The 19,558-nt window shown below is 49.0% G+C and overlaps 1 protein-coding gene across 1 annotated transcript; it reads right to left on the minus strand.

Annotated features, from left to right (window-relative positions):
• Positions 1–441: 441 nt before the first annotated feature.
• Positions 442–19,538, minus strand: LRRC52 (leucine rich repeat containing 52). The gene is made up of 2 exons (XM_058701784.1): positions 18,611–19,538; positions 442–907 (listed from the first exon to the last, which is right to left on the minus strand). Exons 1-2 carry the CDS (start codon positions 19,230–19,232, stop codon positions 582–584), a joined length of 948 nt encoding a protein of 315 aa, XP_058557767.1. The 5' UTR covers positions 19,233–19,538; the 3' UTR covers positions 442–581.
• Between the last annotated feature and the right edge of the window lie 20 nt (positions 19,539–19,558).

The raw sequence follows: 19,558 nt of genomic DNA on the forward strand, positions 1-19,558 counted from the left end.
CAACCTCATGGAAAGGAAAGTGCGTGGAGTTTGGGGGGCTGCGCTCCTGACCTGTTGGGTGACCTCAGTCGCTTGTTTAACCTTTCTAGGCCTCAACTTTTCACTGTCAACTAGTATCCGTACCATGGGATGGTGGTGGCGGTCTTGAGACGGGGTGTGAAGTTGGCCCGTGGGCGTGTTCCACTGATGTCAGCTCTGATCACTGGGTCTTGCGTTTTTCTCCATTTCATTCATATTAGTCTTGACTTGCCCCAAACCGTTTGCTCTTTGGGAACTGGTCTTCAGTCTTGTGTTTTTCATATCCCTCCCGCCAGCCAAGGCATAGTAGTTGCTCATTAAACAAGTCGGCCTGCATTGAAGAGGGTGCAGCAGCCTTGTTCTATACCATCCTGCGGAGCTCACGGAGGTGCCCTTGGGCTGGTGGAGCAGGAAGGGACCAACTTGTGAAATGGCCACCAAACATTTTATTTGCTTTACTAATAGGTGTCAGTGTCTCAGACAGCTGTGAGGGAGTGGGAGGGGAAGGCGGAGAGAAGGCGGGGAGCCTTGGGAAAGGCACGTCCGATAGCCGTCTCGGGCCGCTAAATCAGCTGAGGGAACCCGTCCTGGGCCGAGTCGACCCTGCTTCTGAAGATCCGCCCGCTGACGTTCCCCCGCTGGCCGTGTTCGTCCTCGGTCTCGTCTTCGCTCGACTTGCGCCGGGCGTTCTGGTAGAGCACGGCACACATGCCTGTGAGCCAGGCGGCCACCGTGCCCGCCGAGAAGATGCAGAAGCCGATGAGCAGCAGGAAGAGGTAGTCCTGGCGGTCCAGGTGCGTGATGCACATGTAGCGGAGCGGGTTCCCCACCTGCGTGATGGGCCACCCCGCCAGCTCCGTGGGCTCCGTGCACGTGGCATTTTGATCATCTACGAGGAAAAACACAGCAGGCACAGAGCTGAAACCGCAGAACCTCCAGGGTCCTAGGTCCAAAGGGGACCCGGAGAGGCCTCGCGGACCCGGGCTACTCAAAGCGTGGTCTGCGGGCCAGCAGCACGGGCTGGACCTCGTTAGAAACGCAGGACCTCAGGCACCACAACAAACCTCCCGAGGCAGGATGCGGGTGTGAACGAGACCCCCAGGTGGTATGTGGGCACAGCAAGGTTTGACAAGTACTGCACCAGCCCTGCTTCTTGTCCCCACCCCCCGCTTCCGGGTCCACTGTATTCAGTGGCCTCCTGGGAATGCGCTTGGCTTCTTCGGGATGCTCAAGGGACGAGAAACCACAACCGGGGCTGAAGGATCCCCCTGGAGTGTTGACCCCCACTGACATCCGTCACCTCCCTCCCGCCTCCCACCTTTCCAGCCACCTTGTCCCTTTTCCCCGGGCCTGACTGAGTCCCGCCGGGGACCACTGAGGCATCACACCCGGCTCAACTCTCCGGAGGGACAAGATTCCCCAGAAATGCCTCCTGTGTGTCCTCTGCGCAAGACGTCGGGGTGCGGGGAGCTCAGGGGAGAGGATGGCCAGGAGGAGGAGCGGCTCTGCTTCTCCATGGTGAGGTCGACATCACTGGCTCATCACGTGATCCACATGAGTCTTCGGTCCTTTTTAGCAGCCGACTCAGCGACCTGGCTACTTCTCTGAGCCCCTCCCTGTGTCAAGCGTCGTGGACTTGAGTATATGACAGAAAGCAAACTGGGCCCTGGATCCAGACAGACCAGACCAGGGTTCAGACCCAGACTGTCACTTACTAAGTTTGTGAACTTCGGCAGGATGTCCATTTCCCTCTCTGAGTCCCATTTCCTCACCTTACACGGGCTGGGCCATGAACGCTACCTGCTCTCAGGGTAGTCGAGAGGATTTCATTGCCGCAGGAGGGAAGGCAGGCCTGGTGCTCAGTAGTTGCACAGAAAACTCAGAGCTCTGCCCTCAGCCCTGCATTTTCCCATTTCCACATGCTCCTCCGTGCCGAGGCAGAGGGGTGTGTGTGTGTGTGTGTGTGTGTGCGCGTGCGCCAGGGGACTATATCCAGCAGGCATCACATAAATGCCCTCCAACGCAGGGTGAGACCAGGGCTTGAGATAATCATGCCCCCAATTATAACAGCAGCCACTATGTGCCAAGCTCAGACTACATGCTAAGTGGTATACAAAGGTCTTGTTTAATTCTTACAACAGCTTTGACACACACAGTGCTATCATTCTTGTTTCGCACATAAGGAAACCGAGACTCAGAGATGTTTCTAGATAACCTGAAGGATCCAGGCAGGAGACAAGACACAGAAAACACAGACCGAGCTCTCTAAGCTCATTTGTAGACGTGGGAGACACAAGCCTGCTCGTGTGGAGAGATGCTTCTCCTAAACTTTAGGGCAGAAGCTCCCGGATGGGTGAAGGCATTCCGATCCTTGGGTGACCAAGGAAGTTAGGGAAATCGGGTTTGGACTGGAGCTATAGCAGCAGAGGAATTAGAGAAAGGGGTTACAGAAGTGAGCCAAGTGGCAAGGAGGCTGTTGGGCCTGGGTGGCCGGAAAGAGCTGACCAGGCTGGGTGCCCTCAAAGTCCGCCGCGGGCTGAACACCCATCCCCTGCGCCTTGCTTCTGTCCCAGTATGCCTGCAGTGAGGGTTGTTTGTTACTTTCAGGAAGATGGCCTGAAAGCTGTGATGTGGTCGAGGACTGGCTCTTGGTGGAACCTGTAGACACAGGAAGGGAAGCCATGGGCTGTCACCTCCGCTATGTGCAAAGATTACAGAGGGAAGGAGAGGAAGAGGCCGTTTGGGCGACCCTGCCCTGCCCGGGGGAGAGCTCTCAGGAGAGGAAAATGGACTGGGGCCCTGGGATCCATGACAACTGCTGTCAAGGGGCAGGACCACAATCGTGCCTGGAGGCCTCTCTCCAGTCAGCCTGGCTTAGCGATTTGCCCAGGAGGCCCCAGAGTGGGGGCGGTGGGCAGCTGGGGGCTTCTGGCCAGGCTTCGGGAATTCTATCAAGAGAGGGCTTGGGGCATCTCTCCAAACTGCCAGAGACCCGACATGGGACTATACAGAGAAAGATGTATTGGAGGAAGGAAAATGTGAGATTCTGTGGGTCCGGGTGTGTCTGGGGAGGTGGGGTTATCTCATTCTATTTTAAGAAGATTCAGCTTTCAAATTGGGGCTTGGGTGGCAGAGAGGAGACTAAACACGAAACACCGTTTCCCCATTTTGGAGCGTTACCTTGAAAGGGGCAATTAGCAGTGATTTTAAGGCTTTGTTAGGTTGCTCTTAAGTGCGGGATGTGGGTGGCTCTGCGGGGAGGGAGGTCTGGGTTTTTCTGCTGCTGTATTCTCTCCCCCTCCCCGCTCCCCAGTCACTGCCAAGGTGGGAGCCTTCCTACCTCCCAGCAGGTCCCCCTAAATCCACTTTCCCCCATTTTCCCCATTTCCCAGCTCTGGACCGTGACACACATACCTGCCAGACTTCCCTTCCTCAAGCACAGCTCTGTCGTGGCACACTGGCTCGAAGCCTCCTCTAACTCCCCCGTGGGCCTGGGAATAACATCCAGACCACCTGGCCTGGCGTTCAGAGCCCTCAGCATCTGCCCCCTTCTACCTCGCCCTCCTTTAGCACTCCAGTGCCCCTCCTTTTGCTCCAGTCAAATTAAACTATTAATTCCTTGATTACATCTTACCCCTGTTGTAGTGAGCTTTGTTCCACCACTCTTTCTGTATCAAATGCCTCCTCCTGCAATTTTTGCATGATCAAGTCCTTCCTATCCTTCAAAGTCTGGTGTGAATGCATCTGCTCTCAGGGTGCTCCCACAGCCCCCTCGTCCTCATAGCTCAGACTACATGTGATTGTCCCCCTTCCTGAACCATCCATAGCGTTCTCACTGTGCCTATCGCGTTGCCTCTTGCCGGGGGGTCGTGGTGGGGTACTTGCCAGAGGGGGAGTGTATCTTTTCTCCCCCACCAGGCAGACAAAACTCTTGAAGGCATAATCCATATCTTCTCATTCTTGTTCTTGTTAAGAAGACATTATCATTTATTGAAAGAAACACTTATTTTGGGGGGATTTTCTAGTTTGTATTTTTATTGTTGAATCCTACTTGAATACTGTGGGCAGAGACATACTCTGTATGATTTCAGTCCTTTGAAATTTATTGAGAATTTGCTCGATAAAGCCAATTTTAGTAAATTTTGCACGTGCCCCCCAAAAGATGTGTATTCTGTCTTTGCTGAGTACGTCGTTCTGTGAATACCAACTAGGACGTGATTTTGTACAGGTCTTCTGTATCTGTATTGGCTTGTCATTTATATCTTTACTGGCTTTTTATCGATAAAAACGATTGTCTCTTGGTTACTATGAGTTTATTCATTGTCTATTAGTTACCGCAAGAAGGATGTTAAAGTCATCGGTTTTGGCTGGGTATTTACCTACTTCTTCGTATCGTTCTGTCATGATTTGCTTTACATATATTGAAGATATGTTATTGGATGTGTAGAAACTTCTGTTACCTCTTTCTGGTAAATTTACCCTTGCCTCACTGAACATTATCTCTCCTTATCTCTAGCAGGGCTTCTTGCCTTAAAGTCTACTGTCTTTGACATTAGTATGGCTCTATTGAATTTCTTTTGGTTAGTGTTTGCATTGTTTATCTTTTTCCATCCATTTACTTTTATCTACATTCCTATGTTTAAGATACATCTTTGTAAGCAGCATATAACTGAGTTTTGTTTTCTATGCAATCTAGCAAACTTTGTATTGTAATTATTCCGTTAACATTTAATGTTGGACTGATATATTTGTTTTCAATTTGTCCCACATACTTTATCTCTTTCTCTCTACCTTGTTGCTTTTTATTTTATTACTTTGTGTCCTTTTTGCTAGCTTGATAGTCATACATTGTTTTTCTATTCTGGCCTAATGACATTAGAGATTATAGGCCCATCTACTGATCTTGGAGAGCCTGATATATGCTGGGCACCATAGAATGTGCTTTTCAAAGTTAAATTCTACTCTGACCACTCCACCAGGTAGTTTTAATCATTCCCGTGCTATAGAATGAATAAATTGTTTGTCAATTATTCCCTCTCTGGCTTTCTTGATTTCCTTTCTTCTGACAAAGAGCTACCAAGTACTATTGTATATGCTGTGCACTGCACAATTCTGGGGCCTTCATTCATATTGGAAACAGGTTACTAGACCCCACGTCATCCTTCTGTCAGCCCCACTCCATGGGCGCAGGGCGTTTGTTCCAGTTAGAGCACCCAGGTACGATTACAGGCGTCATTGATGTTTAAACTCTTCCTGCAAATAGTTCCTAAGGAAACGTAAACTCCCCCCTTGTTTATTGCCACACATAGCGTGTTACTCACAGGCAGAAAACCCGTCTGCCAGAATCATGTGTCTGGAGGAGCAAGAGCTTCTGTGGCTCAGAACCACACCTGTTGGCGCAGGAGCCCAGGAAGCCTCTGTCTCAGAAAACTGGTTTGAACCCAGTGGTTGTAAGGCAGACTGTTCCTTTCTTGGCCTGCAGGGACCACAGTTCTGACCACAGTTCTGCACTGTGTTCTACTGCAGGTTCCCAGGCCTGAGTCTCCAGAGGAGCCAAGTGCAGGCTCGGAGCACCCCCTGCCCCCACCCCCGACCCCGTGCTGGTGTGCGTGTTCGGGAACCATCTGGGCTGAGTGGAGCCTCCACGCGGTGGCAACGTACGATGAAGGATGGAATTTGGAGACTCCCTCCTCTACTAAACTGTATCTGCTATCACCCTCAGGGTGCAGCACCGGTTTCTAACAGCTTTAGCATTTTTGTCCTAAGACTTCCACCTTAACCCCGAGAAAAGACCTGCTTCCCCCCATTTCTCCTTATTAGGCCCTAGCTTGCCCGATCATCACTAGATGTATAGTTGGCCTTATTTTTTTCTCCAGCTAATTATGCATTTGTCAAGGAAGTGGATTTACCTCCCACTCCTTCGTCTGCCTCCACCCGCCAGATTATGAGCTCCATGAAGACATGGGAGTTTTGTCTGTGTGGTTCACTGTTGTTCCCTCAACACCTAGAACCGCGCTTAACCCACGCTAGAGCTCAAAGCAGGATTGTTGAATGAACAAAATGCTATTTGTTATTAATACCCCTCGGGGCCAGGGTCATTGACATAATGCTCAGCCAGAGGAAAGGGAGTCTGGGGAGAAAGGACACCATACGTGGGTCAGCTAATCCTTGCCACCTTGGATTACTCGACACTAGACAAATACAAATCCCTGCTTCCCTTTCGAGAATTTGGGGAGGATTCAGTGAGCCATGGGGCGTGAAGTCCTGGCGGAGTCAGGAACAGGTGGTCTCCGGGACCAAATGGAGGGGTAAGCCTTGAACCGGGAAGCGACACTCTTCTGTCCTCAGTCACTGCAGAGAGGGAAGTGAGGGCAAGTGCAGATGGAGACAAGTGACAGTGCAGGTGTCGTGGGCATGCCATCAAAAGGTGCTTCTCACTAGTCCCTCATTAGCGTTAGAGAACTGACGGCAGAGGCCCTCTTTGTTCACCTTTGGGTTCCTGGTACCTGCTCAATAAATGTCTGTTGGATGCATACAGGAGAGAATGGTGGGCTCTTGGTCTGATCTCTCTCACACAACAGTCCTTAATCGCTGCTGTCTTTGGCCTCACTCTTTAGGACCAGTTCCCGACTGGAATTTGAAAGGACCGCTGTTACATTCTGCTGTACTATGGGTGTGCCCAGAGGAAATGACTCCCTAGAGGGGAGCCTAGATTGGATCACCTAGCAGCCCAACAACACCAGAACCAGCCAGCCAGCCAGGCCCCCTTCTCAGACTCGCATGTGCGGTCCTTTGGGCACTGGCTTCACCTTTGCTCCCTAGAGCTCTTTTTTTCTCATCACCTAGCCGTCTTCTCTAGCCCGGGCTCGGCAAACTCCAACCCGTGGGCCAAATTCAACCTGCTGCCTAGTTTTGTAAGTACATTTTTATCGGAACACAGCCATGCCCACTCATTTACGTATTTTCTGTGACGGCTTTCAGGTAACAGATGGCAAAATCGAGTAGTTGCAGCAGAGGTCCACAGAGCCTAAGACATTTCCTGTCTGGCTGTTTATAGAAAGCAGTGCTGACTCCTGGTCTAAACCATCCCTGGCATTGTGAAACCTTAAAGATTTGGAGGATTTGGGCTTGGGCCCTACAGTTCTTATCTGATACATTTCCCCCCCCTTGGATAAAGAGTCCCTACTTTGGTAAAGGTTAAAAGTGATTCATAGACTCTTGGAACATTACAGAAAAGACCTTCAAGTCCAGCAAGTTCAACTCGATTATTCCTGTGCTTTAGAGGTGCTCTAGGCTACAGGACTAGTCTTTTGCATAAGGGGTTGTATATGGGCATGTTTTAGGGGTAGAAAGACCCCCTTGCCTCAAAATACCGTCTTGTGTACTTGTGAGTACACGGGATTCCGTCAGCAGGAGATGTAACCTTCCATTCTGCCGACAGAATAAGGCTTGAAGGGTATCGTCTTCTGAAAAAGAAGGTAACGACTTAACGCCCTACGCTGGGAGAAACCGGCCACCTTTCTGAGTAAGGTTTTGATGGGACAGGGGAGCCAGCTGCATGGCCGGGCTGGGGGGTGGTACCAGTTGGTTCTCGGAGGCTAAAGGCAAATTCTAGTTTCTTCTTAGTTTGCTCTAGAGCTGGGCCTGCTTAATAACTACCCATCTGCCCAGAAAAATCCAGGTAGCGGACGGCTATCCTCATGGAGAGAGGCAATTTAGAAAAGTTCAGAAGCAGAAGGGCATCACTGATCACCAGTCACCCAGGCAGAAACTTGGGACCCCTCCTTGCTTCCTCCCTCGCATCACGAGCCACATCTCAAACCATGAGCCATTCCTGTTAGTGTTCGAAACCCTTTCGTGATATCCTGTCACACTTAATTTTTTTTTATGTTGATTTATTTTTGAGAGAGACAGAGACAGAGTGCGAGTGGGTCGGGGCAGAGAGAGAGGGAGGCACCGAATCCGAAGCGGGCTGCAGGCTCCGAGCCGTCGGCACAGGGCCCGACGCGGGGCTCGAGCCCACGAGCCGCGAGATCGTGACCTGAGCCGCAGTCGGACGCCCAACCGACCGAGCCACCCGGGCGCCCCTGATGTCCTGTCACACTTCGAACAAAATCAGAAGCCTGTCATTGGCCCAGCGGTCCTGCCTGATCTGGCCTCTATTTTTCTGTCTCCTTCCTCCACCTGCCTCTAGCATACTCACCTTCTAATACATTGAGCTCATTCCACCCCAAGGCCTCTGCATTTGCTCTCTTCCCTCCGTCTAGAAAGCCCCCCTCCGCCACGTCTCCTGTCCACAGCTCGTCTCCTTACTTCCTCCAATTCTTGGCTCAAATGTCACCTCGTTAGCAACCACCCAGTGTAAAGTATCTGCCTTGTCCTCAATCCCAGGCACGCTCTCTCCCTTCCCTGCCTGCATTTGCTTCTGTAGCACTTACCATCACTTGGCATTAGGTCATATATTTATTCGCTTATTTACTCCCCTCCCGATAGAGTGGAAACTTCACGCGAGTGTGTCTGTTTCTGTTCAGAGCTGTGTGCCCAGTGCCTGGCCCAGGACCTGGCACCTAATAGGTGCCCAGAAACTAATAGTGGAATGAGTGCACTCAGGTGCCGGGCTGGGCTCCTTACCCCTGTGTGAATGTCAAATAGAGTCAACAAGGCCTGCACCTCACCTCAGCCACACGCTCTGGCTGAGCATCGTAGCTGTTGGAAGAAAATGTGGAAAATTGCAAGACTCTGTTAACATGATTTTAATTCTTGTCTGAACTATATTTTAATCGGATGCATTGGCTATTCCTTTATTTGGGTTGAGGGGAAGGCCAAATCTACCACTGTTCTGATAAAAGAGAAAATCCCTGTATATAGGCTAAGCATTAGGTTTCTTTCTCTCTTTTTTCACATAATGCTGCCATTTTGAAAGCTTTAAAACACCCTCCTCCACCCCAAAAGCCCTGGGGCCCCCCCTGAGCGGGACTCCCCATGGACAGTGCACCCCAGCAGGAAGAGTGCCAAGTCACAGCCGTACTTACCTGTCTCAGTAAACCCACACTGCTTTCCCCCCTCTCCATGTCCCCTGTGGAATTGGCAGTCGCCACCAGGGATTGTAACAGCAGCGACAATAGCCAACGTTAGTTGAGCACTTACTGTGTACACTTCTAAAATCTTCCTGTGGGCGATTTCATTGAATTAGCACAACGACCCCAGAACTAGGAACTAATTGATCTCCAGTTTTCAGATGAGGAGCCTGCTTCTCCCGGAGACTGTGGCCCAGCCGGTAAGTGCCAGAGGCAGGATTAAAAACCAGGTCCTTTGAATCCAGAGCCCACCTTGGTTTTGCTTGTTCAACGGGAGCATGATCATCTCAAGAACAAAGGGCCGTTTTGGGATCACCTAATTGGGTTGATGGTACAGAAGCATCACAGAACACATCACGGGAACCTGTGCACTTTTCTAGATACAGAGTTGTCCTTTGTCTTTTATTTCACTGCAAGAAAAGCAGGGACACTTGGGTGGGCCCCTCGATTCCATTTGCCGCACATCCTCACACTTACCCATGTGTGCTTACCCTCGCTTCCTTCTCTGCGGTCCCAGGGGAGGGGAGTTTCCCTATTCAAGGCTTACCCTCCATTTGGCCCTGGAGTCCGTCCACTCCTGCCTCCTTGGGGCTTTACGCCATTGCTTATTCCCCCACCCCATGTCTTTGCCCTGCGTTGCCTCCTCAGCAGCAGATAAAACACATGCATGGACCTCTTTGCTCCTAAGAAAGAAATACCCCCTTTATATCATTCTCGGCTGTCTGTCTCCTTTAGTCCATAGCCAAGCTTCCTAGAAGGGCTTACAATTTTTTTTTTTTGTTCAAGAAAGCTCTACGCCCAACGTGGGACTTGAACATGTGACCCCGAGATTAAGAGTTGCATGCTCCGCCAGCTGAGCCAGCCAGGCGCCCCAAGCTTACATTTTTTCTGCACTCTTTTTATTCCTTGCTGTTCCTCCGTATCCCACTGTGCTCTGGTGTCCACACCCACGATGCCACTGGAAGGTCCAAGACGTCAGGGACCTCTTGGTAGCTAAATCTGACGGACCTTTCTCAACCCTTACTTGACCTGCTTCCACTCTCTGAAACTCTTCTTCTCTTGGCGTCCATGAGTATACCCTTCTCTGATTTCCTTTCTCTTCCCTGGCTTCTCCCACCCGGGGTACTTCATGGGTGCCTCTTCTTCACCCTTCTCTCTGTTGGGATTCCCCAAAGTTTCTGTCCTTGCTCTATTACCCCTTACTTTTTTGCTGGCTCATCTCATCCTTCATTTAGTTTCATTGGTCACCAGGGAGCTGATGATTCTCAAATATATACTCTAATCTCTATTCTGGATTTCAGGTCAGAACATCCAAAGACCTACTGGTTGACAGGGGCCCTCCCACTCAACATGCTCACGGTGGGATATGGTTGTGCCCTAGGCTCCTCACTGCCCCTCCTCTAAGAGTGTCCGTCTCAGGGAAGCCCCCAAAGTGGGCTGAGCCAATTCTTGTCTGTTATTTTCCACATCTCGCTTATTCATTGATTTTTCTCAATGAATATTTATTGAGCCCTTTTCTGTGTCAGGCCTTGAGCTAGTTTCTGAAGATTCAGACATGTTCCTTGCTCTCATAGACCTTACTTCCAGAGAAGACACATGTTAAATATACAAATCTATTAATTACGTAGAACTGTGCCAGAAGTCATGAAGGGCATACAAGGAACCTTGGGAGGGTCAAGTTCAGTCCTGTGTCCTATTGCTTCTATCTTCTAAATGGTTCCTTCTGACCTATTTAGACTTCTTCATCCCCATTGCCGCCATAGACCACCTTCCTCTTACCTGGGTGCCTACAGGAGCCTCCCAGCCCTGCACCCAGGCTCGCCTGCCTCTTAGGGCTTCTCAGGATGCACTGCCTGTTCCTTTAAAGGCCCTTCATGATTGGATCCCTGTTTCTCTTTCTAGCCACATCCACATTCTGCAGATTACCTCCGGGCTGGAGAGCTCTTCTCTTCTACAGATAAGGAAACTGAGGTTGGCTGCTTTGGCTAGCCTTGCACTACTGCCTTCCAGAGGCCTGGCTGGTGTTGGGTGACCAGAGGTCTGGCATTGCTGGGCATGAAGGGACTTTGGGTCATCTCCTTTCAGGGGTCTCGAGTGAGCCGAATTCAAGAGTGTGTGAGAATCATTCAGCCTCCTTCCTAGACCACACGTGCTTGCCACCCCATCTCTTCTTGGCCTTTTTGGGCGGTTTAGGGATCACTGACCCAGATGCCCCCCTCCCAGCCCCCTCATTGCCCTCATGAGGCTGCACCTCTGGCTCTCAGCAGGGTGAGAAGGGAGGAGAGATGGGTTGGAGGAGAAGTTGATGGCCTTGGAAATGTCTGCTGCCCAGCTGTTCCCTTTTTGGGTGTCTGGTCTTTGCAGCAATTTCTCTGATGGAGGAGATGGGTTAGCATTAATGGTGGAAGAGTATGAGGACCTGAATTCATTCTGGAAATCTAAGTCTTGGCACAGCTGTAGATGACTTTGTACTTGGTGGCTTGAAATGGGGCCATTATCCTATTACAGCAGCCTTGAATACAAGATGAAGTAGCCTTGGAATGAAACTAAGATGTTCTCTGCTCAAAACGCCCTCGAGATGATGTGGACTTGAAATAGCACATGACCCAGCCCATCTGTTCCCTGCAGATGTCTCTGAGCGGCTTGGTGCCCCTTCCTCTACAGCACTCTTGCCCAGACTCCTCTTTGATTTGTAGGCCCCACCACCGGGTCACCCGAGACTGCTTAAGGACTATAACTTAAGAGCTGACACAGAGGGACACTCTGTCCCCAAACTACCCCCACTTCTACCCCTGGTGGTCTGTTGCTTTCTGAATTCTCACTGTTTCTGGTTGTTTTCTGTCACACTGCAAATGCCCCTTGAGGGAAACATGTCAAAACATTATTAGCCATTAACATCTCAGTGCAAATCAGTTTATTCACCAGTGGGGGTAACCGCTGTAGACCTAGAACACAAGCCATTGTCATAGGGTTTCTCAAAATATGGCCTAAGGATTTGCACTGTGCAAAACTAGAATCTCTGTATGTGGGGCCTGAGGTTTTTATGTTCACTGGAGTTTGAGAACCACTGGTTGAGCAGGCCAAGCCTGGGAGGACAGTCGAGGGCAAGGCATTGTTTTAGTCAAGTAGACGGTGCTTAAGACAGGAGGTGGGACAGCGCAGGAGTTCAAGGCTGCCTGCTTACTACTTACATGCACGTCCTAATTACGTGACCATAGCCTACATCTCCAGGAATGGCTCCACCTCAGCACTGATCCATCACATTGCCCATCCGGCACCCTGTCTGCTCATCACCGCTCTCCTACATTCAAGTGCACCTTATCTTTCTAGTTAGCTCCATCGACTACCCATTCGAAGGGGCTTTAGAGAATATCTAATCCTACTCTCTTTTTATTTCAAAGACAAGTGAGTCTCAGAGGGAAAGTGACTTGCCCCAAATCACACAGTGGCATCACAGGGACCAGGTCAGGGCTTTCTGGCTTTCAATTGCATCTTCTCTCTCTTATATCCCAAGATTGTCTTATTACAGACAGGAATTATGGCGTCATTCTCTGTGATGAAAGCCATCATTACAATACAATGTTGGACATACACTGAACATACAGCAAATGTTTCAGAGTGGAGTGGACTGTGGTGTGTCTCAGAGTAAGGAGGTATCATGGCATGGGGGAAAACACTGAATCTGGTTGTCAGGAGATCTCCATGCCAGGCTTGGCTGTACAGTCACTTACCCGTGAGGAAGCTAGATTCTAAAGTTCCAGCTTTGGCATCTCTTATTAAAAGGCTGCTCTGACCAATATGGTGGCCAATGGCCATTCATGTGGCTACTTACAAGATGTAAAATGACGTAAAATTAAAAATTCAGTTCCTCTATTGCAATAGCCTAATTTCAAGAACTCAATAGCCACATGTGGCTAGTGGCTACTGTATTGGACAACACAGATATGACCATTTCTACTGCTGCAGGGACTTTTATTGGACAGTGCCAGACCAAGCTTTGGGAGAAGAGGGGATGGAGGTCAGGTTCCTTATGTCCGGGAGCTTAGAGTTGCATGAGTTTTTGAGAGCATCTTCAGAGGCATTCGACCCTATCCTAGTAGGCAGCTCTATCCTGGGAAGAGCTCAATTGTCAGTCTCACCTTCAAATGGTATTAATGACTGGAAAATTACAGTTCCAGCCAGGAATTAGTCCTCCTCTCTACTGACCTGGGCCAAAAAGAAAATGGAATCTGTGGGTCTGTTTACCTCTGCATTGATCAGAGCATCCTGGAAACCAGCACATTACAACCCACCTCCATTTCTGCTGTGACTTTCATGTTTGTAAAGTGAGTATGTGAACTCTTTGAGGACTTAATAGTCTTTAGTGCGTCTGGTGAGTATATCATTAGAGGGCTTCTTTTGATGAAGACCTTTTGATAATAGAATAGAACCTCTTGCCAATATGGGAAACTTTTGATTGATGATGAAATAGATGAATGAAACATTTAACCTTCTCTACAGCTCCTTTGTGGGGGTGGGTTTAGCCAAGATGGGCCATAGGGGAAGGACATATTTACTGCCTTCATATTTTTTGTTTTAAGATCTCCTCATTTCTTTGCTGGACCTTGGCTTCCTTCATGGTTCCCCACTGCTGCAGAACTAATCTTGGCTAATTGTATTTCTCAAGAATTCACTTCTGCCTCTAAGAGCTGATAAAGGCTTGGGGACACCAGTATTACTCAGCCCTAAAGTTCATATATTTTTGCAGGGTCCTCTTCAAGATTGGGGTACTTTTGGGGATCTAAAAGGGTAAATCTCTAATGGTTAATTTTAACTCAATGGTAGGCACTGGATGGGAGCCAAGGTATCACTTAGTTCTCTTCCGATAACAGAATCATACCATGTGGGTGACTTCTTGCTTTCAAGGCCATGTCTACCCCACAGTTGGACCTCCTTGCCCTCAGCTCTTGAAAGATCTCTGCATGTCCACACCTGTTTCTGGAAAGGGGCTTGTCTTAGATAGAAGTTCAGTTCCAGACTCAGGTGTCTCAGAAAGAACCACTTGGCTACTACTGGCCCAGCACTGAGTCTTATGGTCCAGGCTGAGACCAAGCCTTGACTTGGGCTTCTGGTTTTTTTCCCCGGGGTCTGAACTCCTGTGTTCATAACTCGTCTAATACCTATCTCCCCCTAAGATCCCTGCTATCCCATTTTCCAAGGGATTAGAGTCCTGGGACCCGCTGCCCACCTCCCCACATCCTATCTATATCCCCACACGCATCCCTATAGTCCTGTCTCCTGGACACTGTCCTCTTGTTCCATGTGTGCTGAGCCTTCCTGAAGTCCACCGCTTATCCTGGGGTCACCTAACTGATGTCTGTACTCTCTTAAGTACCCTATACCTTTCCCACGCCTGCCAACCATTCACTTATTGAATGTTTTTTGTGTGCAAGACTTGATGCTAATGGCAGTTTGTAAGTGTTCTCATCTCCACAGCCCACATAAGTTGGTTCTATTCTTATACCTGTCTGAAAGATGAAGTTGAGGTTCAGAGAGGTTAAGTAACTTCTCTGATATCCTATAAATAGCAAGTGGCAAGGCTAGAATTACAATCCATGTCTGTTTTTAACAGGAGCTCCCCTGCCTGCATGGTGCCTGGCCTTCCCCATCTGCAACTGAGGCTTTCCCAAGTGCCTGCTCTGCCCAGTAGGCACATGGTAGTCTCTTTTGTCCTGCCCTGTCTGGACAGTGGGGTTAGTTCTGCTGCACGTGACTGGACCATGGGACATATATGGTGCAGATGACCACAGTCACACGAGTCTACACACACAGCCCCAGACTTCTTGGCTGGTTCCCTCCATGAACACTTTATGGCACCTAGGAGGACTCAATAAATATTTAAATGGATGAATGGATGACTGAGTGGTGGTAGCATGGAAGTTCCTTTCTTCACTTCTTGCTTTTCAAGGGTTCTGCATTTTGCCATTCTTCTGTCATGCTGACCTTAATTCTGTACCATAGGTAAAATCGCCCAATACTAACGTTCAGTATCTTCCTGGGTCTAAAATGAAACCCATCTTTAGTTTGGATTCTTTTCTACAAATAACCAAGTTACTCAGCTCACTTCATAGAGAGTCTTCTTATATCCTGCAGTGTGGGTACGTGGGGAGAGATGACTACACTCCATTGTAGAACATGCCCAAGGTCACCTGTTGATGGCAAATGTGGTATAATAGGAAGCTTGAGCATTCGCCACGAGTATTTGTCAATAGTGAAGATATTTCTACTTGAGACATGAATCGTACGAGAGTCACTTGAAATAAGTTATCTTCCATTATGTCGAGGTCTGGCTAAAGGGCAAGAGAAGCATCTTCTGAATTCTACTGTGTGTGTGTGTGCTCGGTTTCATGTGTATGTGGGTGCCTTCTCAAGTGTGGCTGTGTATCTGCACATCGGTATATGTATGTGTGTTGTATATATGTAATATGTGGGTGATTGTGTAAGTGAGTGGGTGTATATTTATGTTTTCATGTATGGTATGTGTGTGTGGGCACATCTTTGTGCTTGTATGTATGTGGGTATATGTGTGTGTGTTTGCACATGGGTTTATGTGTTTGTCACGGGGTGTATGTATGTGTAGGTGTGGGAAGGGAGAACCAGACTGAGATGCAAAGGTAAGCAAGGTTAGGCTCCTTCTTTGGGAGTTTGGGTAGGTTGTGGTGAACTTGGGTTTGCAAGAACACAGGCATATGATGAGTTTACCATGGCTAGAACTCACTATCCAGTGGAAATGATCTTGGATGCATTCATGTGTGGTCATATCGGAAATAAAGCTGTAATTTAGATGCTGTGGCCAGATGCGTATAACATATGGATCATAGTTATGTAATATGGGGATTTAAGATATAGTAGTCTCATGAATAAAGACCTGACTCAGGAGGTTCAAATCATTTTTGGGGGGCCATTTAGTAGCTGTGTGATTTTGGGCCAGTCTATTTTCTTATCCATATGATAGGGTTAAAATTACCAATCCTAGGGGCGCCCAGGTGGCTCAGTAGGTTGAGTGGCCGACTTAGGCTCAGGTCGTGATCTCACAGCTTGTGAGTTCAAGCCCCGTGTCAGGCTCTGTGCTGACATCTCGGAGGTTCCTCCCTCTCTCTCTGCCCCAACCCACTCACATTCTGTCTCTGTCTCTGTCAAAAATAAATAAACATTAAAAAAGTTTTTTTTTTTTTTTTTTTAAATTACCAATCCTAGCCTCTTCCATAGGCCTAGGGCACAAAATTTAAGGGTTGGTTTGACACTCAAAGTAAAGAAGCACGTGTGAAAAGCTCTAACAGCTGCAAATCTCTCTACAAAGATAAATTGTTCTCTGTCTGGCCTTGGGCTCATTAGTGTTTTTAAGAGATAATAATTGTTAGCCAGGGCAACGAGACCACAGTTCTGCATGGAGTGGCCTGGGTGGGCTCCTCTAGGCCACCAAACCCCAGAGGGAGATGAGCAGATTAGTAGTTGTTGGGGGGAGTGTCTTGGGAGGGCGGGGCTCACAAAAGACAGACTGTTGTTCGTAAAGAGTTTATGAGTTTGAGAGGATAGATACCCACTTCTGATGTTTTTGAGAACAGGCAGTGAAACAGATCTAGTCTACAATCCTATTCAATCTCAGAATGAAGTGAGTCAAAGAGTCCAAGGTAGTCAGCCTGAAAATTCCGACAAGAGATAACTCTATAAGCAGAATTTTGATGAAGGGAGATCGAGGTCAGGTGAAGTGGTAGGTTTAGGGACTGGGGACGAGGCCAAGCTACATCTCCCTTTTCTGCTAGGGTAGGAGGTTCTCCTGGCTATGTGGTGGGCTCTGCTCAAGGAAAATATATATGTGTGATGGGGAGGGGGCAAGAGAAGATGAAGCTTCTTCACAGGCTGGTTATGTGAACACTGAGAGGAGAATCCCATTTAAAAGCCACATTTAATGCGCGAGAATGACCAATCACGACCCTCTTTCAGGGAGCTTTCTAGAAAGCACCACAACACCAGTCATTGAGAAAAGTAGAAGACATTCTCTTGGAGAGATCAGGCAACCCACCCAAGATAACTGCTCCTCTATTCTTTTATGATTGGTGGTCTTAAGAAGATAGTCTGATGAAATTCTTTCCTTTCGATTTATTCTAACTCAGATGGAAGTGCCTGTCAGCAGGACCAGGTGTCTAGGGCACAAAATGTGAGGAGCCACCCACTCTTAGTGCCTCCCTCAATTTTGCATTCCAGGAGGCTCGCTTGCCTCGCCAGAGTCCAGGCATTGCCCGGAAGACACGTTAAGACCCTCCCGCTGGAGGGGAGACCAGGAGTGCTGCCACCACTCAGCTCCCTCTCCCCCAGATCCCCTTGAAACCTGTCATTTCGGCTAGGGATCTTTCTGGGATATTGCCACCTGGGCAAGACTTCATGGTGGAAGCTTCAGCAGGTGCAGGTGCATGGAAATATTTTCAAGAACAAACACTCAGAGAAGGGAGAAACGACATGGTTTTGATAGGGTTTGAATCCAAAGTCCAATCTTGCCAGATTACATCAGTGGCTCCTGGCTTTCTGTGGGGAATTATCTCACATTCAACTGAAGTTTTGACTTCCTGAGTGAAGGTAGTATTGGTGGAGTGGGATAATTGGAGGATGAGGACTGGACAATAAAGTTACTGAACAGAAGAGGGGGTGAGACATTGGAGGGCCCCAGGGACCATGGCAGAGGGGTGGGGACAGTGGAGAGAGTGGCAGCATCTGGATTGGAAATCTACCAGGTAAGGCTTGAGAGTCTGCCTGGGAGGTTGGAATCTCCCTGCTGGACACAGTGGGTACTGGTGACCCATTCTTCATGGATTCATGCCGTTCTCTCCTTCCTTATTGGGTTAGCATCTTGAAGATGAACCATCAAATGCCTTCTCCTCTCCCTTCTCTCTGCTCCCTCTCTCATTGTCTGGGGAGCTCCTGTGCCCCTCCTCCCCTCTCTATTGAACTTTCTCTTCCGTACATTATACCGTTGGATTTTCTACTGCCTATGCATGTCTGAATTTACTTTCGGATCCTGGAAAAATTCAGTCACTGAATCAAACAGATTAGAATAGTCCACCAATGGAATAAAGTGTCCCTGTATTACTTTGCTACTGTGCAGTTACAGAAGTCAGTCATTTCCACACATACCATCTTAGGTTGACATGACAGCTCTGTTTGGAAATATTATTGTCCCCACTTGATGGATCAGGAAACTGAGGCTCAGAGAAATTGGCTTTCCCAAGGGCAGCCAACTAGTAATTGCTCAGCTTGGGACCAGAACTCAGCTCTTTGGATTCCTCCTCCAGAACTTTTTCTACTGACCCTACTGCCTCTCCAGTCAACCCCAGGATGGATCTTGCAGAGCCATAAGAATGTTTTCAATCAGATTAACCCAGACTTTTTCTCCCATCCTGACCATCTTTCGACTGCCTTTTCTGTAACTAATTCCTCCTACTCCGTCACATCCGCGTCCCCACACCCAATCAAACCCTCACCTGGATGGTTCAGATGGGACACTATTAAGTAGATGGTGAAGTCCAGGAAAGAACAGTTGCACCTCCATGGGTTTCCGCTCAGATACAGGGTCTGTAGTGTTATGAGGCTATGGAAGGCAGCATGGTCCAAGGTCTGCAAGCCGGTATTTCTGAGGTCCAGGTACCTCAGAGAGCTGGTGTTGGCAAAGGTGTACTTGTTGAGAGATAACAGGTGAGGGTTGTTGGAAATGTTCAGCTGCACCAGGTTGCTGAGCACGGAGAAACTGTACGGGGAGATCAAGGTTAGGTTGTTGGAGCTGAGATCAAGGTAGATGAGTCTGAAGACCCCGATGAAGGTATAATCCATCACCTCGCGAATCAGGTTATTCCGACAGTCCAAGTAAACAAGGTCACTGAGGAGTCCCAGAGTCATCGCTGGCAAAAAAGTGATGCCGTTATCATTCAGGTACAGCCTCCTGGTGTTCAGGGGTATGTCTGGGGGGTATTCGGTTAACCGGATCCCTGTGCAGATCACTTCTTGGGCTTGACACTGACAGTTATTTGGACACTTTGACCCCGATACCAGTCCCATTCCAAAGGAAAAGAGTAACCACCCAGGCCCAGGGCCTGAAGCAAGGGACATAGTAAGAAACCGCAACTACCCTCCTTCCACCTTCCTGCGGGCGCTGTCCCTCTGATCAGAAGGCTGCCGAGGGGCGGGGTGGTGGGGGGGAGGGGCGCTGGAAAGAACTGTAACACTCTAGCTTTGTGCAAAGCAATTTTCCATTACAGGAGAACAGAACAGAAGTTGAAACGAGAGGCCCAATGCCCCGCCGCCCGGCTGGGTGGCTCTGCCGCTTGCTCACTCCCAGGCTGCTGCTGGAAGCTTGCCCGCTTGGCGGCTTTGAAAGGTCTCACCCTTTCCCTGCGTTGCAAGTGAAGGGGAGCCAGGGGAGAGCCACATGACAA

This window comes from Neofelis nebulosa, chromosome 15 (assembly GCF_028018385.1).
Source record: "Neofelis nebulosa isolate mNeoNeb1 chromosome 15, mNeoNeb1.pri, whole genome shotgun sequence".
NCBI classification, from domain to species: Eukaryota; Metazoa; Chordata; class Mammalia; order Carnivora; family Felidae; genus Neofelis; species Neofelis nebulosa.

What these genes read in the sequence shown, in the direction of transcription:
- LRRC52 (XM_058701784.1), bottom strand. Translation starts at nt 19,232, where the DNA reads ATGTCCCTTGCTTCAGGCCCTGGGCCTGGGTGGTTACTCTTTTCCTTT. An exon ending in GTCCCATCTGAACCATCCAG is followed by an intron (nt 908 to 18,610) that starts GTGAGGGTTTGA and finishes TTTTCCTCGTAG; the next exon opens with ATGATCAAAATGCCACGTGC.